The 27,900-nt window shown below is 39.7% G+C and overlaps 1 protein-coding gene across 2 annotated transcripts in view; it reads left to right on the top strand.

Annotated features, from left to right (window-relative positions):
* The window catches only part of NPR3 (natriuretic peptide receptor 3), a 68,781-nt gene that overhangs the window by 13,750 nt on the left and 27,131 nt on the right, over positions 1-27,900 (top strand). For both annotated transcript variants that reach the window (XM_072824986.1, XM_072824985.1), the window contains exon 3: positions 7,918-8,084. In XM_072824986.1, the coding sequence (XP_072681087.1) occupies positions 7,918-8,084 (167 nt within the window). The remainder of the gene's footprint in view (positions 1-7,917; positions 8,085-27,900) is intronic.

The following is a 27,900-nucleotide window of genomic DNA, read 5'->3' as shown; positions in this document are numbered from 1 at the left end:
ATTAGCTTTATAAAATTAATTGGGACACTTTCCATTGTTTTTGTGCTCTAGAACAGTTTATATACCATAAGAATATTCCTTGAAAGATGGAAACAATTCAACTCTGTATCTGGACCTAACTTCTTTTTAGAGGTAATTTTTGAAAAACTTAAAAAAATTTATTTTGAAATAATTTAGACTTACAGAAAACTTGCAAAAATAATAGAGTTCATATATACCTTTTATCCAGATTCCTCTAATGTTAATAATTTAAATAGCCATACTATAATTATCAAAATAAGAATATTAACATTGATACAATACTACTAACTAAACTACAAGCCTTATTTGAAATTGACTGCTTTTCCTCCTCATGATCTTTTTCTGTTCCAGGATCCAATCCATTTAGTTGTATCTTCTTAATCTTCACCAATCTGTGTTATTTCCTCAGTCTTTCTTTGTCATTCATGACCTGACACTTTTGATGAGTCTGTTATTTTGTAAATTGTCTCCCAATTTGGATTTACCTGTTGTTTTCACATGGTAAGATTGAGTTTATACTTATTTGTCAAGAATACTACAAAAATGACATCGTGTCCTTCTCATTGCATGGTATCACGGCATAAGAAGTCATAGCCATGTGACTTACTCTTGGTGATTTGGGGACAACTTTTTAAAATGCATTTTTCCTTGTGTTCAGTTTTTCTGCTTCTTGAAACTTAAACTGCGTAGAGTTTATACATTGTGCTCCATACAACTTTCAGAGTATCCTTGGAGTTTCTGATTAGACCTCTTTTCATTTTTATCTTTTATGTAATGGTTGCTTAGGCTTTGGGCTCTGGTATCAGTCTGGCAAATTGAGGTAACCCTGCCTTCCCCTGCCGGCCTCAGTTTCTTTTAACGGTAATAATAGTACTTACCTCATGGCATCAAGCTGAGTAATAGATGAGGTAATGTATGTGAGATACATAGCAAACACCTTGAAACATAATGAGTGTTTAATAAATGTTAGTTATATTAGTAGTCTCAGTTTACTTTGATGATTATATATAGTTCTTAAAAAATGGTAAGTTTATACATTTTTCTTGGTGTAGTTTATTTTTAAAAATATTTATTTATTTGAGAGAGTGAGAGACAGAGAAAGTGAGTGAGGAGGAGGGGCAGGGGGAGAGGGAGAGGGAGACTCCCACCTGAGCAGGGAGCCCCAGGTGGGGCTTGATCCCAGGACCCTGAGATTATGACCTGAGCCAAAGGCAGACACTTAACCAACCCAAGCACCCCTCTTGGTATAGTTTTATAGATAAGTTTAGGCCATATAGTCTGTTAACAGATTGGCCAACTTTTATCTAATACGGTTTAAAAATGGATGTGGTAGAAGGGGAGGAGGGCGGGGGGTGGAAGTGAATGGGTGACGGGCACTGGGTATTCTGTATGTTAGTAAATTGAACACCAATAAAAAAAAAAATAGGAAAAAAAAAAATGGATGTAGGTGCATTAGGAACTACATTTGCATACAAATAACGAAGACTTCGGCCTATAGTGATTTAAACAAATGTAGAGGTTTATCCTCTCACCTGTAAGAAGTCCAGAAGTGGGCAGCCCGGTGTAGAGGTGGTGGTTCCATGTCATCAGGGATCCAAGCTTCTTCTGTATTTTGGCTCCCTTAATCTTAGTGAACAGTGTCCATCCTCAAAATCATAAGACGGTGGCTAGGACTCCAGGGATGGTGTATTCATTCTAGGCAAGACGAAGAGGGAAAGATGACAGGCAAGCAGAGACCATCTCACCATCTCAGTTGACTCAGTTCTGTTTGAAGGTCTCTCTGGAAGCCCCTCTCACTAACTTCTACTTACTTTGCTTCTCCTAGTTGTGAGAGATGCCAGGAAATGTGTATTTTCAGCTAGACTCAGTGTCACCCCAAAGCAATTTAGGAATCTGTTACTAAGGAAGAAGCAAGAATGGGTATAGGGAGGCAAATGTCTATGCTTGCCACAAACCCTGAAGCCCTCCCTGTTCCTCCCTAGGGCAGAAGCAGTAAACAGAATCTTCTGGCAGGCAGAGAGACCTAGATCAAGGTTCTGGTGTCTATCATCAGTAAGGGATCTTCTCTGAGATTTTTTTTAAAAAGATTTATTTATTTATTTGAGACAGAGAGTGTGTGAGCCCAGGTGCACACATGTGCAAGAGTGGGGGGAGGGGCAGAGGGAGAGAATCTTCAAGCAGACTCCCTGCTGAGCGTGGAGCCCCACACGGTGCTTCATTCCACGACCCATGAGATCATGACTTGAGCCAAGACCAAGAATTGTAACCTTAACCGACTGAGCCACCTAGGCTCCCCATTGTGCCCTAAGAATCAGATACATGTTCATGAAAAGTTCTTCAACATCCTTTTCTACCTGTGCTTCCTCACACCAAACTCTACACCAGTTCTAGAAAAAGGCTGTATTTTAATTAATACTTACTTGCTATTAGATCTTAAAAGAACCCCATATTGATAGTGTCCATATTTACTAATTACTGGATTGTTTGTTCTTGGTGAGAACTCAAAAAAATTCTCAGATCTGCTCAAATTATGGTTATAGGAATTCAGAATATATTATGGAGGATTTCAAATGATGGAGAATAAGACTGACAGGATAGGTTTAAAAAAATCTAGAGAAGTGGTGTCTGGGTGCCTCCCTCAGTTGGTTAAACATCTGATGCTTGATTTCAGCTCAGGTCATGATCTCAGGGTTCAGGGATTAAGTTTTCTGTCAGGCTCTGTGCTCAGCATGGGGTCTTCTTGAGATTCTCTCTCTGCCCCTTCCCCCTGCTCACACACATGCTCTCTCTTGTAAATCAATAAATCAGTATATCTTTTTTAAAAATCTAGAGAGAAGATGATATTATATTGCCCTGTAGAGTTCTAAATAGCACCTATCAGCATTCTTATTCACTGGCATTATCGTCTTTGGATGTAAGTTAGGTGGCAAGTTATTTGGGCGATCCTGTCCAGGGCTGTTAAGATTATTGTAGAGCTTTCTTGACTTCCTGATAACTCAGAGGGCACTAATTAAGGTGAACATGGAGGTATAGTAGAGTTAGAGGATGCACATCAATTATTTGACTTGCTAGATTTATTATGTTTTACTATAAAAGTAATACATATGCACATTAAAGTCAGTTTGGGATGATGTGAAAAGAAAAAGAATTCTCACACAATCTTTGAACTGTAACGGGTTTTTTTTTAAAGATTTTATTTATTCATGAGAGACAGAGGCAGAGACACAGGCAGAGGGAGAAGCAGGCTTCATGCAGGGAGCCCGACGTGGGACTTGATCCCGAGTCTCCGCAATCACGCCCTGGGCTGAAGGCAGGCGCTAAACCGCTGAGCCACCCAGGGATCCCTGTAACAGTTGTTAAATCACATTTAGACACTTCCTCTTCTGATCTTACTTTCTGTGTTACTTTTGTTTTTTTAACATTTTGTCATCCCATCGTATGTTCATTTTTAAAGCTTGGGACACCTCAAAGTCTGATGAGATGAATATGGAGCAGGGATGGCATGGCAGCAGTGTTTGGAGTCTGGCTTGCATTTGAATCCTGCTTTTGTTTATTAGCTAAGGGACTTGGGGCACATCAATCTCCTTGAGCCTCAGTTTCCTCATCTGTATGGTGGCAGTTATACTTACATCTTCCTCATGAAGTTTTTAAGAGGATTAAAGAATGAAATGCTACAGCCAATGCCATTCACAATGGCATCACCCACTAAGTGGTGCTGTTATTACTGTTGGGAGCAACTGGACCAGCCTAGTTCGTGGCAAGCATGTAACACCTGGATGTTTGGAGAGGGTGGGGTGAGCCGAGGTCAAGAGCCATAATGCTACACAGCCAGCCCAGGTGAGCTTCAGGCATTCATTTCTTGGACATCTTCTGTGTAGTCTCGGCTAGTTATCCCGGTGTGGGTGCCCCTTGCCAGCGCCAGCTCCGTGGCCACGAGATTGCTGAGTACAGGGCTTGGTGACGAGCAGGTTATCTCTTTCACAAATATTCTGTGCTCTTACTCTACACACAAGTTTGGGGCTCCATGATGTTTAATACAAAACAAAGCAAATTCACTTTCCTTGTTTCTGAAACAACTGCGAAGAGTCACCTTCCTTACTTTTCACTCAGTAGACTTCTTTTTCCTCTTCTTAATCTCGTGCTCAGGACCACTGGAAGAATATGACGTTAGTGCTCGCCACTCTGCAAGTGTTATCATCAAGGTCACCGACGGCCTTCTCCGTGCCTCTAAAGCAGTGCTGTCCAATGGGCCTTTCTGTGATGCTGACTGTGTTCTGTGCTGCCTAGGGTGGTGGCTACCAGCCCCATGTGGCTACCGAGCACCCAACGTGTGGCACGCGAGACTGGGAAACCGAATTCTAAATTGTACTTAACTTTAGTTAATTTAAATCTAAATAGTCACACATGTGGCTGGTGGCTGCTCTCTTAGGCAGCACAGCTCTAGAGCATTCCATATTGTTTCCACCAGTTTCTTTCTGGAGACCCAGGTTTTCTTAGTGTTGGTCGGCCCAGCATTCTTTGGTTCCGTGTCAGCTCCTCTCTGTCTCCTCATACTCCTCCTGCCCACTAGGAACACCATCCCCAAAGTGTCTGTGCCCGGCCCTTCCCCCTTCGCTTTCTTATCCAGTGCAGTCAGGCCCTGGTCTAACTCGAGGCCATCTGGAAATGACATCCAGCTCTCTCTCTAGCACTCACTCCTCTTTCTGGCTTCACACCACTATTTCCAGCTCCAGCCCGGTGTTGTCACTTGGGCATTCTGGAGTTGGTCACCTTGGATTGACCGTGACCCTAACTGAAATCATTACCATTTCCACATCACTTCCCTCCTCCTCCATCTGGCTCTGCTCTTTCCTCTAATTACAACCCCTTTTGCTTTCCTCTCTGGCGTCACCAGCGATGTGCCTCCCTTCCTGGTGTCCCTCACTCCCTCACTGTGGTAGAGTCTTGAGATTCCTTCACACTGTCCTCTCCTTTCATTCTCAAGGGCTCTCCCTCTTCTTATGATTCTAAAAGCAGTAAATATTGAAAATTCACTAGATTCACACACCCACATATGCAAAAAAAAAAAAAAAAAAAGAAAGAAAGAAAGAAAGAAAGAGCAAAAGAACACTTGCTCGTGATTCTAACTATGCAGAAAAGCACGTTTGGCTTTTTGGAGTGTGACTTCCTCGCATAGCCTCCCGTAACCTCTTGCCGGGACGGCTGTGGCTGTGAACCCTCCATGTCTCCCCATGCGAATCCATTGCTGCTATTTCCCAAGGCGTGATTCTGATCATGTCATTCTTCTGTTACACTCATAAATCTCCAGAGGCACCCAGTTGTCTACTGAATTAAATTTGTCCCTACTGATGGGGCATCATGCCAAGCCAACTCTGCTTTTCCAGTGTTCAACAGCCTGGGTGTGGGCAGTGTTACTGACACGTTAAAATAAGGGGCACCCACAAACTCAGGCAGTCACGGGATTGATTATGGTGGTGACCAGATAAGTATTTAATTTGGATTAGATTTATTAAGCATTACTGTTTTCCTTTTTTTTTCCTAGGAGACAAAACTCCAAAGTTATTACCCTTTAGATTGCGGTAGACAGATGTATTGTATCGTATTTTTTTTCTTTCAGAAAAAAAGTGTTTTCCTATTTCAGTAAGTGAGATACTTGCTGTTTCCAGTTCTGTATGTGTTTTCTAATTCTGCCCCTGTAGGGTTAAGTATTTTCTTTCTTAGGCACCCGGAGAGTACTCTTTCCCAGAGCTAAGAAACTCTGACCCTCTTGGCCTGCAGAGCTCACTCCTGTTGTCTTGATATCTCAAATCAATGATAAAGAATCAATAAATTTTGATTGCATGCTTAAAAGAAACGGGTTCCTCCTTGGGATGAAGATGTTCTGGACATTCTTAGAATTGGGGGGGAGGTCTTCCTAGTGAATGGATTTGGCTCCTCAACAAAGGCCACGTCCGTGTCTCGAGCACCCAGCTGGCTGTCCCCTGGCTCAGGGCAGGACCTGCAGTGAGGTCACTACAGGCACCGCTGCCTGCCCTGCATGCGGTCGCCTCCTTGGTGTTTGGGAGGTTTCATACGGAGGAGGACTTTGTCAAGTTTGGTTTAGTGGCCTGAAATTTAGAATGGATCTAGTCTTTAATGAATTCTGTCCTCAGCTCTGTCTTATTTATCTTTTAACAGCTCCCTGGCACATAGAAACAATTAGTAAATGGTTGCTATTATGAGGATTATCGTTAGACAACACCACACACAAGCTTTTGCCTCTGCCCCTTCTCAAGCTGTGGACTGGGGCTCCCAGCTGCCTACTGGGTGTCGTATACATTTGCACCTTTGCCTGTGCCATGGCTCTGCCAAGCACCCCTTTACGTCTTTCTGTCCTTCTATTAAAATCCTGTTCACACATTTAGGACCCGGGATGCTGCCTCCTCCTTCCTTCCCTTGCCTCTTCCTACACCCTCTGCTTGCTTCTTTGTACTCTTCGGCGCCTCCTGCCCAGAGTGACCTAGCTGTTACCCTGTCATAACTTCAGCTATTTACATGGTGGCTCTGAATCCCTTTTTTGAGGCTGGCGGAGGCTGTTCCAGACATTCGTAATGCCTACCGTGGTGCCCATCACAGAACCTTGCGGGGCATACGTAGTTCACTGATATTTGTCTGATTTAAGCACTGATAGGAGTGCTTCACCAAGCTCTGTCTGGAAGAGGAGAGGGATGCCCTGGAGCCCAAGCATCCTCACTACTCGGCCGCTGGGCTCCAGGTGTCCGGCCGTGGACTAGGGCTCGGTGCGCACAAATGACTCTGATGTTGGACTCCAGCAGGTTGAATTCTTAGAGGTGATTCCAGAGATCTGTAGGGATCATAATGATGATTGATAGAAACAACAGTTCATTGCCAAACATTTCGTTTTGGGGTCCTGCAGGCCACGTGTGCCCTCAAAAATGAAATCATAAAGAGAAGAGTAATATATCTTATGCACATCATTTGCCTTTGCTTTTGTGAACGGGAGCACTGTGAGGCAAGGGGCACTCAGTTTCTCAATGCCTCTATTTCCCCATCTGTGAAAGGGGATGATGTACCTGAACCACAGAGTCTTGTGAAGAGTTTTTAAAAAAATATATAAAAAAATATTTTATTTAAATTCAATTTGCCAACATAGACTCTTGTGAAGATTAAATGAGTTTATACATATGCAGTGTTCAATAAATAGAGCTTTGTTATTATAATAGTGCTCAATGAATGTTAGCAATTTTTATTTTATCACCATCGATGCACTGATGGATATGGCCCAATAAATAATTTTTATATGACGTTGCCAGCACTGGAGAGAGAGAGATAAGTCCTCATGTTCACCTAAGTTACTTTCATTCTGAAGAGATTCCAGAAATATTTCAAAAAATATCAATAATCTCAAACTTTTTTCTATGACTAGCGCCAACTTTATCATACTTGTGCATATCCGTTGTCATACGTGGCATTCCTGTCATTCCACATCCACATAACATCAGGTTTATTGTACCAGCGTAACAACTCGGTTGACCTCCACAGTTGATTGTAGGTATTTAAAAAAAAATGTGAATGGAAAGGAGTAAAAACTTTCTAATTATTTCTGCAGTGCTGCAGTTCTCAGAGGCTGAAAATGACAGTTACGTGGTTATTATAAGGCAGTTAACTCTAGCGTGCTTTTCTTTCTCTCTCACATTTCAAAAGAACACGTGTTCACAAGGCCTTCTCCTTTGAGGATCTTGGCATTGTCAGGTTATATCCAAGTGCAAAACGATGACAATACCACTTGCCCCAGCTGCCAAAAGTACCATGCAGTGACACACTGCAGTCGAAGAGGGAGAATGGTTCCTTTATGGTGACTGCCTTGGAATTATAAATGTTTTTATTTCTCTGTAGGAGATGGCTCGTGGAAGAGAGGAGACAAACATGACTTTGAAGCTAAGCAAGCATACTCGTCCCTCCAAACAATCACTCTACTGAGGACAGTGAAGCCTGAGTTTGAGAAGTTTTCCATGGAGGTGAAAAGTTCTGTTGAGAAACAAGGACTCAATGAGGAGGATTATGTAAGTGCTTGATTATGGGCCTGGACCTTCAGCATCCTGAAAACAGTCTTCTAATTAAATCAGAGGTGACAGTGTCCCACTCTGAACCATTCAAGACTTCCTAGGTTCGTGTCTGAATGTCACTGAGCTTTCTGTGTGTTTTTTTTTTCTGGCCTGTTCCCGCACCCCCAGCCACCCCCACCCCACTTTTTCAACTGCTGCAGGAGGGAAAATTGCTCTTTGTGGGTACTTGTGGTAATGCTGAGCAGATGTCCGTAGACTTCCATCGCCTATTTGGCTGTGAGCGTGTTGGGGGACAAGATGGATGATGGAGTGCCAAAGTTTTGCATGCTTAATTTTTCCAAAGCTTGATGGCAGAGATGTTTTGAATTTCAGAAGTCCCTTCTGGCAATCTTTTTGGCGAGTCTGCTTTTCTCTCTTATGGCAGTGTAATGTTTCTCAGGTATTCCAGATCTTCCCACTCCATGAGTGCTGTTGTTACGGATACATTCTTTGGACACACTATGGACCAAGCAAAGGAACTCATCTAAGAGGTGGCCCCAAAGACAGCTGACCATACCAGGGTTGACACCATTGTTTTGAGGCCTCTGGCACACTTTGCTATGTGGCTTCTCAAAACTCTGCATTACTCCTATAGATTTTTTCTCAGAGAAGGATGAGCAGTGGACTCCTCAGACTGGTTGGGTTGGTGTGCTGATTTTCAAAACTGTTAACTCCTCAGTGTCTAAAGCAGAAAAGGAACACCTTCTCAGCAATAGGTAGATCACTTTGGATAGTTCTTGCCCGAAGTGGATAATGGCCATTTTCGTATGACCAGTTTCACTTGGGCACTTCCAAACAGGACCTCTCTCAATTTCTTTATTTGAAGTATTACTGGCTACAGACATTGGCCTCAGACAGACCTACATTCAGAGCCTGAATCTAACACTTAGCTGTGTGATCTAGGGCAAATTACACAATCTCCCTGGTCCAAACTACTCCTCCCTGTAGGGAGGATTACTGATAATTCTATCTGAAGCATTGTGTTAGCTCCATCAAAAAGTTGGAGCTCAATAAAAATGCCTCTTTTATACTATTGTTATATTACACCTGTCTTTATAAGAATTTGCTATCAAAAGATATATAAAGGGTCTTAAAAGCCTATTTATTCATGTCTTAAATGTTACATGTAATACACATATCATTTAAAATACCTTTTGTAGATCCCTGGGTGGCGCAGTGGTTCAGCGCCTGCCTTTGGCCCAGGGCGCGATCCTGGAGACCCGGGATCGAGTCCCGCGTCGGGCTCCCGGTACATGGAGCCTGCTTCTCCCTCTGCCTGTGTCTCTGCCTCTCTCTCTCTCTCTCTCTCTATCATAAATAAATAAAAAAATTAAAAAAAAATACCTTTTGACTTTCTAAATCAGTACTGCCCAGTGTGTGTGTGTCTGTATGTATATATGTTATATATATATTTGTTATATATATATGTATATATATATATATATATATATATGCCACAGATGTAATTTAAAATTTCTAGTAGTTACATTTTTAAAAAGTTAAAATAACCAGGTGAAGTTAATTAATTTGAATAACACATTTTATTTAAATATAAATTTAAATATATAATGTTCTTTCAACATTTAATCAACGTAAAAACTATGGAGGAGATTATAAATTCTTTTTATTATGTAAAGTCTTTGAAATCCAGTGTGTATTTTAGCCTTACAACATATCTAATTCTGTTCAAATGCTCAGTAGCCATATATGACTAGTGGCTACCATATTGGACAGTGGGTTCTGAATCATGAAAGAAGTAGAGCTTCTGCAATAGAGCCCAAGTTTGAGGAAACCTGTGACAGTATTGTCATCATCCAAGTCCTTTGCCTCAGGAATAGCAAAGAACATAAAAGCACTGAACATTTTTGTTTGGCCTCCTACCTGAGGCTGTTGAAGTTCAAGTATTAAAATAGAGGCTGTTCCACATAATCATGTTTCTTGGACAAAAGAAGTATGTTCCTCTGTACCTACTGGAAAGATCCATAATATTTTCCAAGCCAAGTGCTTTAGAGATTAGGTGTAGTTGATTACAATATTGTTTCTCTCTGATGATAGGATCATTAAAAATGACTTTATAAGTAAATAAGAATTATAATTTTAGGTAGAAATTAGAGCTTATAAGAATTTATGCCAATTTTGAACATGTGTCTACTCTTCATATTTTATGTGTTTTTTAAAGATTTATTTATTTTTAGAGAGAGCGCTTGAGAGCAAGCAGGGGTCGGGAGAGACGGAGGAGGAGGGAGAGAGAGAGACTCTAAAGCAGACTCCCTGCTCAGCACAGAGGCCTGGCAAGGGGCTGGATCTCATAATCCTGAGATCATGACCTGAGCTGAAATCAAGAGTCAGATGCTTAACTGACTGAACCACCCAGGTGCCCCAGCATATGTTATGTGTGTTCTGGTTGGGCTCTTTTGAGCGCCAGTTGCAGATGTTCATTGGGTTAGTTTATTTATTTATTTATTTTTTTCTTTTTTTTTCATTGGGTTAGTTTAGACAGGAGGTTGTGGTGAGTATTGTGGAAGAGGGAGATAGGGGAGTCAAAGACCCGGGAGCTGCTGTAGCTGGGAATCATAGGTGCTAGACCTTGATCTAACGCAGCAGGAGATGCTTAACACAGCTAGCAAGGCTTGGTGGTCTTCATTCTAGGACTCAGCTCTTTTGTAAAGGTCTTTTCTTCTCTTCTTTGTACTAACGGGTTTTCTTATCTACTTATTTAGAACTTCAGTTCATGACACTCATCATGGGCTTTTCAGCCTCTGGTACTGATTTCAAATCCAGCAACTTTGGTGGACTCCCTTATGAGTTCTAAAGTTTACCACTCATTTTCTAAACAATCACATGACTTGTGATTAGTGGCAGTTTTGTTTCTTTTCAATTCTTTTCCTAGGTATGCCTAATTAAAAGTATACTTCATTAAATTAAGTATAACTAATTAAATTAAAACTTTTAATGGCACTGGCTAGGATCCCAGTACAGTATTAAATATAAGCAGTGATAGTGGGCAACCTTGCCTTGTTTTTAACTTTAGTATGAAGAACACATAACATCTCATATCTATTCATATCATCATTTTAGCATAATGTTTTAGTGTGGAATTTTGGGGAGAGTCCTTGTTAGATTATGGAAGTTCCCTTCTATTCTTTGTTGGTGAAGTTTTGTTTTGTTTTGGCACAATTGCATCTTTTATTAGAATAACTGAAACAAAAATAGCACAAGTATTGAAGTTTATATAGTGTAATTTAGGGAAAGACTTTGGACACAGGTTTTTATCATAGGCACTGTGAATTGTAATATATCCCTGACACTATGTCATATGTGTTGTACTGCACTCATCATATTTAGCATGTTGGTAGCAGCCTTGAAAAGGTTCTGATTGTCTCAAAATGCAAAAATTTGAAACTTTAAACTTTTGTCAGTCTATACTGAAACATTGAGAAGTTGAGTGGCTCTGATTTTTTAAATGAAATTACTATAGTAATTTTGATTTCAAATTTTGATTTCAAAATTTTGAATTCAAAGATTTTGATTTCAAATTTTGATGGATTAATGCAATTTTGTTTCCATAAAATTGATTTTCTTTTCCTTTACCCCACCCTTTTTCCCCCCATCTCTACCTCTTGGCCTCTCTTTTTAAAACTGAATTTTTAAAATTGAGATACTTGCAGTTTTAAGATGCAGTACAAAGAGATTGGTTGTATATATTGCCCAATTTTCCCCATCGGTAACATTTTGGAAAATTATGTATATGATCACAATACAGATATTGATACTGATACAATGCATTGACCTGTGTGTGTGTGTGTGTGTGTGTGTGTGCGCATAGAGTGTGCATATTAAGTTCTACGCAATTTTATCATCTATGTAGATTGGGGTGTTTGAAATTCATTAAATGCCTTTTCTGTATCTAATGAGATAATCAGATGATTTTTTTCTTAATTCTGTTATAATGTGCTAAGTCGCACTACTAGATTTTTCTCTCTTCCAATTTTATAGAGATAAAATTGACATGTATCATATAAATTAATATTTTATATATGTATATATGGCACAGTGCTTACCACAGTAAGTTTAGTTAACCTCCATCACCTTGCATAGTTACAAAACATTTTTTTCTTGTGATGAGAAGTTTTATAATCTACTATCTTGGCACCTTTCAAATATACAATATAGTATTAACTATAGCTATCATACTGTACATTAGATTTCCAGAAGTTATTTATCATATAACTGGAAGTTTGTATCTTTTAAACATCATTTTCATTACTAGATTTTTCTATGTTAACAATGTCTGCACTCCAGGCATAACTCTGGTCTCTGTATACTTCAAGACTTTGAGCTTCTTTATTTCCCAAGTCAAATTGTGGGGAGTAAGATTATGGTTGAACCTATGCATGTTTGCCTGGGTACAGCTTCTTCAGCTGCATCATCTCAGAGGCTATTTATTGGAAACCTCTACATTAGCATCTCTGGGTCAAATATCTACTCCTGTTTTCCTCATCTGTGGTGGGTAGTTTGGTGGGTGCATGTGTGTGGCGTGATAGAAAATCAGACTGCTTAGGGCAGGGCTATCATTGGAGCTGTATCTGTTGCATGGACTGTAATGGTCTAGTTCTTAGTACATGTCTTTAGGATGATGTTTTCACCATTCTTACAGGTAACATAAAAATATAAAATATATATATTAAAATATTTATTTATTTATTTTGGAAAGAGAAAGAACACGTGCAGGAGGGGGGAGGGGCAGAGGGAGAAGAGGAGGGAGAGAATATCAAGCATATTCCCCGCTGAGCACAGAGCCCCATGACTTGGGGCTCAATCTCAGCACCCTGAGATCATGATCTAGGCCAAAATCAAGTCAGCCACTTAACTGACAAATATTTTTAAAGTACATTTGTCCTTTTACTAGTGAAGCTAATGGAGACCTATTCCATTCTGATACATCATGTTTTAGTAGAGCCCAGGGGCCATTACTGGAGACAGTGCAGCTTGATGGTTAAAATATGTGGCCTTGGGGTTTTGTAGACCTGCCTCTGCCTCTTACTGTTCTTAGCGTGGGCACATTTCTGAAACTCTGTGCCTTAGTTTACTGACTATAAAATGAGGATAATAATTTTTAACTGACAAGGCTGTTGAGAGAACTAAAGAATTGTATATAAATAATATTTAACACAATTCCAGGCGCTTAGTAAATATTCAATGGACAATAGCTATTATTTCTCTTACTTTCGTTTCTTATACTCCATACCAGTGTATATGATGCTTCTGCATGTCTGTGGTCCCTATTACTCCTATTTACCCTTTAGATCTCAACTCAGATACCACCTTCTCAGGACATGTCTTTCCTGACACTCCACACTATCTTAAGGCACTCTGATCCTTTCCATCATAGCCTCTAGCTATGTGTGGGCTTTTCTAATTAAATCTGGCCTCTTCTACCAGACTGTAACCCCTGTGAGAGGAGGAACTATTTCTGTTCATTCTTGCCTCCCTTTGTTGTGTGCTTGGTACAAAGGAAGCAGCCAATAAATGTAAACTTTTATTGTCATGCTTATGATTTTAGTTATCATTAAACCAGAGAACATCAAATCCGACCTACTCTCATCACAGTGATGGAAAGGTAGACACTGAGGCCCAGGCAGGTGAGGTGACCTTTCCAGACGTAACTAGTACGCTTCACTCAATATAACAATGTTGGGTGGTGATGGAACCCTGTACCTAGACCTTGTTCAGTCCACAAAATGAGGAGTCAGTTTCACTTACGCTGTAGGAGATGGTATTGGGGGATAGTAATGGGTTTTCATAATGGGGATTCTGAAGATTCTCTGAGAATCATCAGAAACCTAAAGTTAGAAGTAAGACTCCACTGGAGAGGCCCCCAAGTATCAGAGGGGCTCCCACCTTGGCTCAGACAAGTGTTTGGAAAGTGCCTGCTTGGCCTTTTCTGGTGGAGCCGCATGGGCAGTGGATCTCACTCAAGGGTATCTTAATGGGTGTTTGGCCTTTGCCATGTGAGTGGTTGCAATTCTAGAGCCCTGGCATTTGGTTTTAGAATGCACTGTGTGGTAGCCAAGCCAAGATTAGTTGCATCCCCTGACTCCTGCTTCAATGACTTTCTTTTTCCACTACATCAGTCTGACCCCTTTATTAACAACGTGCCCAACATGGAGGTGAACCCATGACCTGAAGATTAAGTGTCTCAGGCCCTACAAGTGAGCCTGGCAGGCAACACAGGCTGAAGTACTTCCTTCCTTTTCCTGCACCCTGCCTGCCCAAATACGCTCTTTTAAGATATCAATTTCTCTTTACTCTTTTACACGCTTGACAAAATCTGGCTAGTAGTCTGTCTCTTCATCTGCAGCAACCTGTTTTCCTTGTTTTCTTCTGCAGTGTAAATCATTATTTTCTAGATCATGAGATGCTGTTTACTGAGTTCTCCAGATATCATGGTTGTGAGCTTGATCTGTGACCCTGCAGTGGTCCTACCTGGGGTGAGGTCCTCTTTCCCTAAAAATACTGAAGCAGGTATATCCATGGCCATGAGCTCTGGAAGCCCACCAGAGCTGCATCTCTATGCTAACATGGTTATAAAACATTATGCACCACAACGTAAAGCATTCTGGTACACTGACAGTACTCACAGAGGTGTGGACAGTTTATCTTGTAGCAGACCCTGTGTGGTGTATATGTGAAAATATCCATGGTCCTAGTATTTTTAGGTGATGATCTAGGGAATAGCGTGCAGGGTGCAGGAAAAGGAAGGAAGTACTAGGGAGTAGGTGTATGTTTCTAGAGAGAGGGGCCAGGACCCTTCACCTGATTCTTAATGGGGTGAAGAATGTCACAAAAAAGTGTCACAAGAAAGTAAGAGTCATTGAACTAGACGATGGCTAGTCAGCATTCCATTTGCCCAGTTATTGTCAGAAGCCCTGTGTATTCTCATGGGTAGGGCATAACATTGTGCATGTGCAACTGCATTGAAAAATCACTCCCCTGGAAGAAAATGAAGAAACACCTAAATGTTTGAGTATTTCCTAATTTTAATTTCTAAAACCATTAGTTTATTGCTGAGATGAAAGAGATACTAGGTCATTCCTTCCTTCCTTCATTTTGGACTAGAGAGTCAGTCTAGTCTTTCTAGTTCCTAGTGTTTTCATATTATGACTTTAAGAGGTAGACTTAAATTTGTCCTTGCTACTATTTCTCAATTTAGACTGAGCCAGGGCTGGAGACATCTTTTCCCCTCTGGCAGCCTGTCTGACTTTTCAGTCGTGTAAATCCCACTCTTGGCCTTGCCCCATTCTCCCTATTGTGTTTGGCACTTCTGCGGCCCATTCACTGGCTGGCCTCATGAACAGTTGGCTCTGCCTTTGGGTGAAGCTCACCTTCTTCCCCTGATGTTGTTGTTGTTGAAACCAAAGTAATACAGGGCTTTCTAGATTGAATACAACAAATGAAAAAAGAACCCGACTGAATTAAAAATAAATTCATGGTACTGTAAGAGTTATGGACAAACAGCAGTGTCCTGTTCTTCTCTACTCCTGACTCCCATCCCTTAGAGGCAATAATCCTTAATGTTTTTATTGGCTTCTTCTGCTGTTTCCCTCTATATTTTTAAAATAGCTTATTTATACTGCTGTCTTTGATATGAAAAATTTGATATCTCATTATTTTCTAAAATGGAAAGAAATTTACACACTTTTTCTACAAATACTACTTTTCCTTCCATCCTTCCATTCTTCCAGTATTTTATAACATAGTTTTTAGTTAAAGGTACATTCTTAAAAAAAAATTGAAGAAAAGCTACCCCCCCATATTCGGAGTTATTATTATGACTGTATAATATTGAACCAGGTAGCAGAAACATGTGGTATTTTATGATTACATTTCCTTTCCTGTATAGCCCTTTTCCTCTGAAGTTAATAATTTTCTTGTTTTTTTATTTGCTTCCATGTAGTTCTCACTATTTCATTCTCATTACCTATAAGGATGGTATTGATTTTTCTTTTTCAGTTCCTTGTTTTTCTGCTCCAGTTTAGAGTAATTGCTTCCTTTACTATCAAACTGGAAATGTCCTTCAGTTTTTTCCTGTATTTGTTCTCCTTTTTCTTGGATGTCAAATCTTCTTAGTTGAATTTTATTCTAGTTTTGAGGGAGAAGGTGGTATGAGTGGAAATCTTTTGAGACTTTGAATATCAGAAAACATTTTGTTTTATTGTTTTATATAATCGATTATTTAGCTGGGTATAAAATTTTGGTTTGAAGATTAATTTTCCCTCAAATTTTGATATCATTGCTCTATTGTTTTGCAGCTTTTGGTGTTACCATTCTGATTATTTATCCTTTTCATGTCACTTTTTCCTCCCTCTACCTCTAGAAGCCTTTAGTTGTTGTCGATTGTTTAATCAGGGTCTGGTCAAGAAAAACTAGGTAATTCAACAGAAGGAGTTTAATAGGAGAAGCTAAATTTAAGGTGTAGGAAAAGCTGAAATGCCAAGTGGAATAGTAAGGCAAACCAGAAACTGCAACAGCAAGAGCTATTACTACTTCCAGAGCTAGCAAGACCAGGAGAGAAATAGTTATACCAAAGAGGGGCCAAAGAGTTAGGGCTGGTCACAGGAGCTAGAAGCATGGAAGAAATACATCCTTTGCCAGAGATGGTTGCTACCTAAGGCGAGATGGGAGAGAGGAAGAAATATCCTGGCTTTTCCCTTCTTCCTGACTTTTCCACCAGTGCTTCCTGTTGGCTGAACCAACCAGAAGTCAGCTGACAGGGCTATGCAGCCTGGAAGAATTATCCTCCTATGATACAGAGCAGAGCAAAGCAGATGTAGGGAGGGGAAATGAATTGGAGGCCACAGGCAGACAATTGGCTCACTGGTGCTCTGCTGTTTCACAATGATGTGTCTTGGTGTGGGTCTTATAAAATCTTTGTGCTCGTCACTTTGCTCTTTCCAGAATTTTAAAGTTGGATGTCAGCTCTTTTCAGTTGATTCTCCAATTTTTTCTGTCATTTTCAACTCTGCCTTTTTCTTTTCCTTTCTGAGAGATTGCCTCAACTTTATTTTCCAAACTTCCCATTGAATTTTTAAATTTTGCTATCATAGTTATAATTTCCAAGAGCTCTCTCTTATTATCTGAGTACCTCTCTTTCTAAAAAATAGTACTCTTCTATTGTTTCCTGGATTTAATATCTTATCTTTCTGTATATACCCTTTCATCAGTTCTAGAGTACATTTATTTCACATTTTAACTTATCTGAAGTTTCACATTTTAACTTATCCATTTATAATTGGTAGACTGTCATCATTTAGTAAGTAGAATATTTTCTAAGGGAACATAAAACAGGTGATTTTTGTAATTCTGGTATCTTTTGTTGAAACAAGTTGTTTTTTGTAAGTTTTCTTTTACTTTCTTCATTACTTATTTCAAATTCCTTTAAAAATATTACTTTTGATTTCTTTCTCTTTCATATTACAAGGTTTTCTTAAACTATTGGTAATCCTTAGCTATTTACATTTAAGGGTGATCCATGAAAGAGGCTATCTAGAAGCTCTGTGTGCATGAGAACTTGTTTAGAGGTAGATATTATTGTAAGGTGATAAGATATTGAGCTAGCTTTTTCAAAGGGTTATCCCAAATATGATTAGCTGGAGGTTGTTTCTCTTAGGCTTATCGAGTTAGCTAAAGAATTCTCCTCCAAATCCCTTCCTGAGAGTCATAAGGCTTCTGTACATTCTGGGAGACCATGGTGGGGAAGCCTCACCTCTAGGATTGTAGAATTTTCACTTAAACCTCACTTTCAGTTTTATGGTCACTGGGACTCCAGCTGTGTCTGATATCTTCCTGTTCAGATATTTTTTGTGTATCAACACTTTCAGCCGATAAACCTGTTTTCTGCCTGGATAGAAAGGGATAATTTCTTCTCTGGGTAAGGTTTGGCGGTGGCTGGGGGAGGGATGGGTTCATCTGACTTGAGGTGATCTGTACAGACTTTCACCTAATCCTGCCATTTTCAGCTGTATGGCATCCCTGCCTCCAGAGATAACTAGTGTCTCCAATTCTAGAATCTCTTTACAAGAATTCTTTGTTTTCTAGTGGAGCTCCCTGCTCTGTTCCTGTGCACACTCTAGCTTTAGTTTTTTGGGTCTGTTGTGTTAGTCACCCCTTTCTAGCTTTCAAAATTTTGTTGATGTTTCTCATCTACTCTTTCCTTCCTGCACTCTTTCCACTTAGAAGTTTGCACCTTAAAAAATTCTTGTAATGTTTTTTTTTTTTTTTTGGTAGGGATTTTGGAGGGACTTTGTGTTTTTCCAGAAGTCTCCTTGGATTGTTGAATCTCAGGACTACGCAAATGTTCAAAGATGGCAATGCCATCCTGTTTTGTGTGTTTGTTTGTTTGTTTTTGGTAGTGACAGGTGTGGGTGAGTAATCTTGCTATATTTAAAGCAAGGAAGAGAGTTGTGTGTGTTTGAGAGAGGGATCTATCATGTTTCTTTTGGTCCCCAATGCTGTAGCTCCTTTAGAAATTCCTGTTTGGTTCTAGTTTCCCTTCTAGTGGCTACTTTTTCTTGACTTAATAGCTTAGTGCTCACTTTCTCACCCTCACAGACATGCTTGCCTTCTATGATTCTTTAAAAACAACTATACACAAACAACACACATCAACAGTAATACTAAGGAAAGGGTTGTTCTTTTACAGGTTTATTATACTGGTGTATGAATTTTTTTTTTTTTTTTTTTACTTTATGTCTAGGGCTAAACTCCTCTAATATAACTTATATACCAGCTTCACTTGAAAATGATTCTTTTGTACATATACAGGAACATCAACTAGGGATCCTTTGGCCAGTCAGAGTAGACGTTTAGGTTTTAAAGTAGATGTTTTAAAAGCCAAGTGGACTTTTAAGGTTAAAAGATGGGATATTTAAATGACAATAACGGGGGCTGTTTGCATCCTGGTAGGTTATTTGTAATTTATTACAATGCAGTGGCAAGGGTTTAAAACCCTTTCTTTCTAGAATCTGTTAGGACTCTCTTATTGTAAAACAAAATACTCTGAAAAACAAGTTAAAAAGCATTTAAAGACATTAAACATGTTAAGATGTCCCCATTGTGGGGCTCAGTTACCTTCCAAAGCAGGGACTGTCTCCTCTGAATGTGATCCAACCCCTGGTAATCTCCAGTATTGCAGACAGCATTATTCTAGAGCCAAATGCAATCCAGCTGGGAAAGAGCTGTAGGAGAGAAGGCAGATTTCCTGACCATGGACTAGGGCAGTGGCCTTGGGCAGAGACAGCCGTTGGCCAGGTCCCTTTACCTCTTGAGGCTTCCTCTATTGTAAAACCAGAGATTCGGGCTACCGCGTCAAGGAGCTTTCCCATCCCCGGGTTTCTGTTAATATGTATTGAAAGTGTTTTTCTGACTTTAGTCTTAATTTAGAGGCTGCCTTTCATTGTCTGTATCTGGGTTGGAAGGTACCTATCCCTTACTGAAAAATCACAGTGTAACAATCATCACACACACACCCCTTCCAAACAATCCCCTTTTAGGAGACTTTTATTACAATGCACTATGCTGCTGCTTGCGACAATACCTCAGAAAAGTCTCTTGGAAATTTTTATTACTGTAGTTTTTAAAAACAAGAGACCAACTTTTCTTTAGGTTTGAAGTGGTTGCCATTCTATGGCACGTGTTTGTATTCACAGAACTCCTCTCTGCATACGTAAGTAATTGCAGTGTTTTGTGTTCAATTTGCACTAGCAAAGATACAGCTGCAAGTGTACTTTTGCAAGCGCAAAATTAGAGCCTAGTTTTTAAGAATGGACCAGAACTGTTTTTTAGTATTTCTCCAGTTAACCTCAGAAATGGCTTTTTGTTTTTAAGAAAGGGTGTTCTAGTTATAAAGGATGTATAGAGTCCATTTTTTAATGAAATAATGCTGCATCCTTAGTGCTTTGGCTTTCAAATTCAGTTTCAAGCTTCTTAATGCCACCTCTGTTCTTGACTTGGGGTAGAATTTGGTAAATGCTGTTTTCATTTCTAACCAGGTATTCTGAGCAGGGGGTGATTTTATAACCTTGAATATTTGCTCGTTTGAGGTTAGCGGGCCACCCATAGCTTGTTTTTTCTCCTTATTTAAAAGTTGAAAATTTAACTAATTAAACAAATATTCCGGCAGTGTTTGATGCACAGCAGTATTGTTAGGGAGGTGGGATGTGTATCTGGGCACTGACTCTCTCCCACGTTTCCCTCTGACACTCAAAAATGAAATGGGAGCCTGGGGAGCAGCCGATTTATCTAGCCAAGGTATTTGAACAGAGACAGGTTTAATAAATCATTGTTTAGATAGGCCACACATTACATTTTGGAAAGTCCAAAATGTTGAAAAACAACACTCTCATTTCCTTCAATGAGGGGATGGCCTAGCAGTAAAGCTGTCTAAACCAGCTTGTATTTTGACACTGGTTTTGCACAGGAACAGAGTGGGAGGTGACATCAGTTGAAAAGTTATCAGGTCATCAATAAAATCTTGGCCAGGCACTTCACTCCCTCTTGTCTTAACATAATATCATTTAATGGACTCTGTATACTTTTACCGAGATTTTTAAAAGTTCGCCCTTCAGTAAAAGAAAAAAATGCAGCTGATGGATGCAAGCCGTGTTTGCCCCACTTCTGGTGGGATTGTGCACAGGCGAGCTTTTGTGTCTGCCAAGGATGCATCAGAATAGAGGAGACCCTCCCCCTTTTGCCCGGCCATCTCCCCTTTTTGTCCTCACCCCCTTTCTTTAAAGCCAGCCAGGGAATAATTTGTCCAAATGAAAGGGCCCTTTCAGGCACTGGAGAGCTTTGCTAATTGTATTTGAAAGAGTAAAAGCGAACCACAAGTTGGCTTTTAACAACAGAAAAATAATGAGTTCACATGCCAACATATTAATAAGATTAGTTTTATTAGGAAAACGTAATCAGGCAGACAGTGGCACTGCAAAAGGAAGGGCTTATTAAAAGCCATTCTTTTTGCTAGCTAAAGAAATACCAGTTGGCTTTCAAAACACATTTAAATAAAGATGCCCTGAAATCTAAAAAATAGTTTCCTTTTCTTGAAATAGGAAAATTGTTCTGAAATTTTTTATTCCTATGGTTTTTAAATAGCTTTAGTTGTGCTAAATTAGAATATTTTAAAAACTTGGGAATCTCCTATTTCAAGTGCTTTCTGTTTGCTTGTAAGTAATTATCCATATGCTTGTGATTTTTCACATTTTGGCAGGTGTGGATTTATTAATTGCAAAAATACTATTGAACAGGTGCGATCTGAAAATGTTTAAGGAAGACCACAGTACCTGTGAAAAAGGATTTTTTCCAAACAGTAGGTTTCATTTTGACCTTTTGAAAGACAATCTTTGTTTTTTAATTTCCATTATGTACAGTGATGTAATTTCAGTTAGAAAGATATTTTGCAATAGCCGCGACAATATACTCAAATACGCATGACTAAAATAGCAATGCAGTGGGGAAATATGTTTCACAATTGGAAGCCTAACCTGTTTTACTTTTTTTTTTTTATTTGTATTGTCACTGCATAGAGTAGAGGATATTTTAGCACATTTGTCCAAATTCTTTACAACGAAAATACAATTTAAGTTCTTTTCAGAATAGTCAGATCACTTAAAATATGGACTGTGGCTACGTTACCAGTTCAGCTTGCAAAAAGAACATGCATCAGCTCTAACAATTATATCCGTTAGTGCAAGTGAAGGAACAGACAACAAAATTGGAGAGGATGAAATGTCTGATTTTTTGTTTTTCCTCCCCTGATGCTCCTGGGGGCTCAGAGTCTCAGCATCCCTCTTTTCCCATATGGTGAGGAATTCATTTACACAAAGATTTTGGGGTTCAGTAGATTAACATTACCAGGATGTCGCACTTACAGGAAGAACCTAGAAAAGGAAGACTTACAGTAAATGAACCTAAAGGTGATATTTTGCTGTCAGGAGGAGGAGGTGAAAGAGTCACCTGTAAGCCAGGATTCATTCTTTCAATGAGAGCTCTGCTCAGGAAATGTTGCTTTGGTCACATCACCCCCCACCACCCTCCAGCTGGAGCAGCATGGCACTTTCAGAACTTCAACTCCCTTACATGAAGCCTTGCATTTCACGGATAGAACAGCAGCAAAAGGCCTCTGCAGTTGACATAATGTGACAGGAGCCAGAAGAGAATGCCTGTGTGTTCAGCCTTCGAGCTTGGGAGAAGGGAGGAGGGCGGCGCCCAGGCCCCGGGCAGCTTCATGGGCCGCTGCACTAGCCCCGGATTCTGGTGTTTGATGCTGACAGCAGCCACAGGTTTTTGAAGTCCGAGGGCAGAGTGTGGTTCATAAGGCCTGGCCATTGATGCTGCTTATCCGGGTGGGTGGATGTGGTGGAGGAGCCCAAGGTAGTGGTTCAATAAATATTAATTAATGGGCATTAAAACAATTGATGACCTCGGAGCATGCCACCTTGTGTGCCAGAGACTTTAATCTGCGAAATGGAGAAAACCACACTGAGTTGCTCTTGGAAGTTATGAAAAATGATTGTAAAGGGGTTTTATAAGCTTAAGCGCCTTGAGTGATAGTGTCCAAAGAAAATAGCCCGGCAGCTGAGAGCAGAACATCCCATAGCCCTGTGAGCAGTGTGCAGTAGCAGTTTTAAATGACATCCTTTCTGGGGTCCAGCCAATTGTTAAAAGAGAGGAACTAGGATAATGTATTGCTGGGGACTCAATCCTCTTCCCAGTTGTGAAATCTGAAAGTAACTCAAGCTGTAGGAAATTATTTTGGATTAGTATTTGTCTTCTGATTTTTTTCTCCCCCTGGAGTGAACTTGCTTCATTTATAAAGTTCTAAAAATCTTGCTCCCACAGGCTGTGATCAGAGGTAGGGAGGAGGTGAACGGAGGAATTTTTTTCCATATAATAATTTGATAATTGGTCTGAATTTGGGGATCTTTATTAATTACTTCCTTTATTCTTTCCCTTTCCTGTTATCTCTAGGTAAGATAATCACTAATTCACTGAACTCAGATAGCTGTGTTTCTATCCTAGACTAAAGATCTTGAAGATTTAATTTTTCTATTAGCAAATGGCCTCATGTCAGATTGGTGCCCCAGTTTGCCCAGTGTTGGCATACAAATGCATTTCAATTTAAGGACACTTTTCCTTTTCTATACACAGCAGTGACACATATTATGTTAAACCTCCATCCAAGAATTTCTTGGGGAGAACAGATTTCAGATATAGTCTATGCACTCTCTCGGTGCACATGTATTCTTGCGGCGCACTTGAACCAGAGTATCACCGTGCATATAGTTGAGCCTGAAGATGGTTATTGTGTGAATCTGTATGCATACCATCCAGCCTTTACCATGTCCTTCCTTTGGTCAAGGCATTGTGCCAGGTCCTGTGAGGATGATTCAGCATCTGTGTGGATGGCTATGGAAGTACAGGGAAGAAGAGATAGGTACAGATGAGCCTCGTAAGTGAGGCTAAGTGAATCCAGGCTTAGAAGTAGGAATGCCATTAGACACATTTAGGGAATAGTGAGCAAAATAACCTGGCTTGACCGGACGGATTTCACAGAGGAGTAGTTTGGAAAGGTCTCTTTCTGTGGTGAAATTTGCCCTTCCCTTGGCTGCCAAGATGCCGCCATCTCCAAGTTCTCTGCCTACGCAGCAGTCCTTCCTAGTGTCCTTTCATGAATCCTCTTTCCCACTTGCTCCACAAATATTGGTGTTTCCCAGGGTTCTTCCCTTGGCCCTTTTCTCTCTAAACACAATTTCTGGGCAGCACATCCACTTGTCTGGGCAGGATGTTCATCTCTATGTGGATAGCACCTAAATTTATATCACCAATTGCAACCTCTCTCTTGAGTGACAGGCCCCTGCTTCCAATTTCCCACCAGTACCTCTGCCTGAATAACATGGTGTCTTCCCGCCTCGTCCTTTTATTGGGAACTGCTCAATTTCGGTGCTTGGCTGGACAAAGCATAGAGGGGAGTCAAGGAGGATGGAAGTTTAAATTCAAGGAACTTGTTCTATGTGCAGAAGGAAGTAGGAAGTAGGAGACTAGTCAAAAAAAGATTGTCAAGGATTTTGAAAGTAGAGCAGCTCCAGGTGATAACAAGGTCTAGGGTCTTGCTACTCAAAGTGTAGTCTCTGGAGCAGTGGCATTGGGATCAACTGGGAGACTGTAGAAATGAGGCATCTTAGTGCCTCATTCCTTGGATCTACTGAGTCAGAACCTGCATTTGGATGAGGTTCCTAGGTGACCTGTATGCACATTAAAGTCCGAGAAGCATTGGTTTAGGGTGTGTGCATGAAAGTGAGTTGAAACTGAGTGGAGATGAAATTTGTCAAATAATGGCAATCAGGGAACCAAGAGGCTATAGTGTTAAATGAATGAATAATGCACAGGGACGTTGAAATGGCCCAGTATGAATGCAATAATGTGGGTGGAGAGGAAGAATGTGAGCTGACTGCCAACCTCCTTAATGCATTCATTATGCCCTGGGAATGAGGGAGGGTCCTTGAATCAGATGACAGTGAGATTTGAGAGAGGATTTTTGACATTTCAGTTCTTTGAGAATAGAGTCTCTAATTAGGACTTTTCCTCTTTAAGTTCCATGTCTCAGCTCTTAAAATAACATAGCAGGTTCTTAAATGATGATGGATGGGCTTTCTGAGCAGTGGACCTAACAAGGCTAAGCCCTTTTTTCTGGCTTTATGTCAATTTATAATTTTTCTTTTCTTCTTCCTTTTTTTTTTTATAGCAGCAAGAGCTGGCTTTAATAATCTGATATCCGATATTCTCCCTTTGATCCTATTTTCCTGACGATTAAAAATGTGTTTGCTAGGATAAACTTTCACATTCTGTTTTTTCTTCCTCCCGATATGCAGATAACATCTTGGGAATCTTATGTTAGAGAAGTTATATTAGTCTTTGAAAGAAGAGGCCAATATCTGTGGTGCTCTATCTCTGGTGCCTTGCTTGATAACACTGATGATGGAGGTGCTGGTTTAGAGTCAGGAGACTTGAGTTCTGGTTATAGTTCTGTCCTGGTATCTGTGTGACTTTGAATGAATCAGGCCACTGCTGCACGCTTCAGTTTCTCATGTGTACAATATGTTGGTTGGACTGTATGAGCTCTAAATTCCCTTCAATTTGTGGAATTTTTAAATTCTCTGATTATTTTGGGCTGTACCCAGGAGCTTCTTCTATTGTGGCCAATAATATTTATTGAGCTCAGGGTTATTGTGCCTTGCAAAATATTCGGGCTACCACCATGATTCAAAATCATGACACATGTGCATCCAGAGTATTTTACTCTGACCATTTTGGTGACTTTCTTAGAAGTATTGAGTCTCCTCACATTAGCCGAGAATGTTAGCTCTACATGTTTTAAAAAAGAAATGCAGTATCTTTTAATTGTTTAAGGGAATGAAACAATTTTCTTAATGAGATAGGCTTAAAAAGATCAATCTCTTCAAAATGTATAATAAGATGCAGCATGATCCATCCTTGTGAAGACTATGGGGCATTTCTTGAAATTTGAAGACTTAACTGAATTCTCAAACTGTAGACCTGAAGGCGTACTTTCGGGATAATTACAAGGGATGACTATTTTTCCTGGTAGTTAGTAAGCATATGAAACTCATTATTTGCATAGTTTCCAACGGCTGTCCTAAAATGCGTTCCAGAATGATTTAGATAAGTTCATTATGATGGATTCCAAATGGCATTGAGAGCATGTTGATCATTTGGTGTGTTGCTGTGTTGCTCTATTCTTTTAGGTTGATATCTAAGATCTACGAATATCTTTTTAAAAAGTATTGATTTAAAAATTTTTGATTGATGATAGAAAACAGAACTAGATAAAGCATGCATGTTGACCTGATTGTTATGTATTTTCATAAGTTCTAATAGCACCAACTCTGAAAATTTCTACTACTTTTCAGGCTTGAGTTGTTCATCTAGGGAATTGATTAATAAAGAACACTTTTTATTGTGGGAAATTTCAAATATATACAAAAAGTAAAAGTGTGATATAGTCAAGCTCCATGTCCCTGTCACTGAGCTTCAACAATTACCAACTCAGTCTAATTTCATCTATAAACTTGCCTGCCTTCACTCCCAACACCTGATAATTTTGAAGCAAATCAAAGGCATCCTCATGTCATCTGTAAATATTTTAGTTTGTATCTAAAAGATAACACTCTTTATTATTTTTACAAGTATACAATACAGTGTTGTTAAGTATAATTACCATGCTATATATTAGATCCCTAGAACTTACTCATCTTACAACTGAAAGTTTGTACGCTTTGACTAGCATCTCCCCATTTCTCCCATCCCCAGCCCCTGGCAATCAGGCAATCATCATTCCACTTTCTATGAATGTGACTTTCTTAGATTCCACTTACAGGTGAGATCCTCGAGTATTTGTCTTTTTCTGTCTGGCTTATTTTGCTTAGCATAATGCCCTCCTGATTCATCTTGTCATATTGTCACAGATGTTAGGATTTCCTTCTTCTTTTTTTTTTTTTGATTTCCTTCTTTTTTATGGTTGAATAATATTCTATTGAATATCTACCAGTTACTTTATCTATTAATCCATTGATGGATACTTACGTATTTTTTGTGTCTTGGCTATTGTGAATCATGCTGCAGTGAACATGGGGTTGCAGATATCTCTTCAAGATATTGATTTCATTTCCTTCAGATACATACCCAGAAGTAGTGGTAGTTCTATTTTTAATTTTTTGCGGAATCTCCATACTGTTTTCCATAATGACTGTAACAATTTACATTCCTACCTATGGTGCACAAGTGTTCCTTTTTTTTCCATATTCTCACCAACACTTGTTATCTCTTGATTTTTGTTTTGTTTTTAAATTTTTTTAAAGATTTATTTATTTATCTGAGAGAGAGAGATGGAGAGAGAGACACACACAGAGAGAGAGAAAATGAGTGCTGGGAGAGAGGCAGAGTGAGAGAGAATCCACAAGCAGATTCCCTGCTGAGCATGGAGCCTGATGCCAGGCTTGATCCCAGGACCCTGAGATCACAACCTGAGCCAAAATCTACAGTTGGACCCTTAACCAGCTGAGCCACTCAGTCACCCCTGTTTCCTTTTCTTAAATAATAACCATCCTAAGAAGTCTGAAGTGATATATCATTGTGGTTTGATTTACATTCCCCTGATGATTACTGATGTTGAGCACCTTTTCGTGTTGACTCTCTGTATGAACCTTTTGGGGAAAATGTCTGTTTAGGTCCTTTGCTCATTTCTAAACTAGATTACTACTATTATTTGCTGTTGAGTTGTATGAGTTCCTTATATATTTTGGATATTAACCCCTTAACAAATAAATGGTTTGCAAGTATTTTCTCCTATTCCATATGGTGCATTTTAATTTGGCTGATGTTTCCTTTGGTGTGCAGAAGCTTTTTAGTGTGACATAGTCTCACTTGTTTATTTTTGCCTTTGCTGCTTATACTTTTGATGTCATACCCCCAAAAAATCATTGCCAAGACCAATGTCCAGAAGCTTTTTCCCTGTGTTTTCTCCTGGTAGTTTTCTGGTTTCAGCCTCACATTTAAGACTTTAATCCATTTTGAGTTAATTTCAGTGCACAGATCTTGATTAAATTTATTCCTAAGTAGTTTGTTGTTTTTGATGCAAAACACTCTTCTTGCTTTTATTAGCATGAATTTGTTTTGCCCACTCTTAAATTCACATGGC

Source organism: Canis lupus, chromosome 4 (genome assembly GCF_048164855.1).
Source record: "Canis lupus baileyi chromosome 4, mCanLup2.hap1, whole genome shotgun sequence".
Taxonomy (NCBI): Eukaryota; Metazoa; Chordata; class Mammalia; order Carnivora; family Canidae; genus Canis; species Canis lupus.
This window is presented reverse-complemented; position numbering and strand designations above follow the sequence as displayed.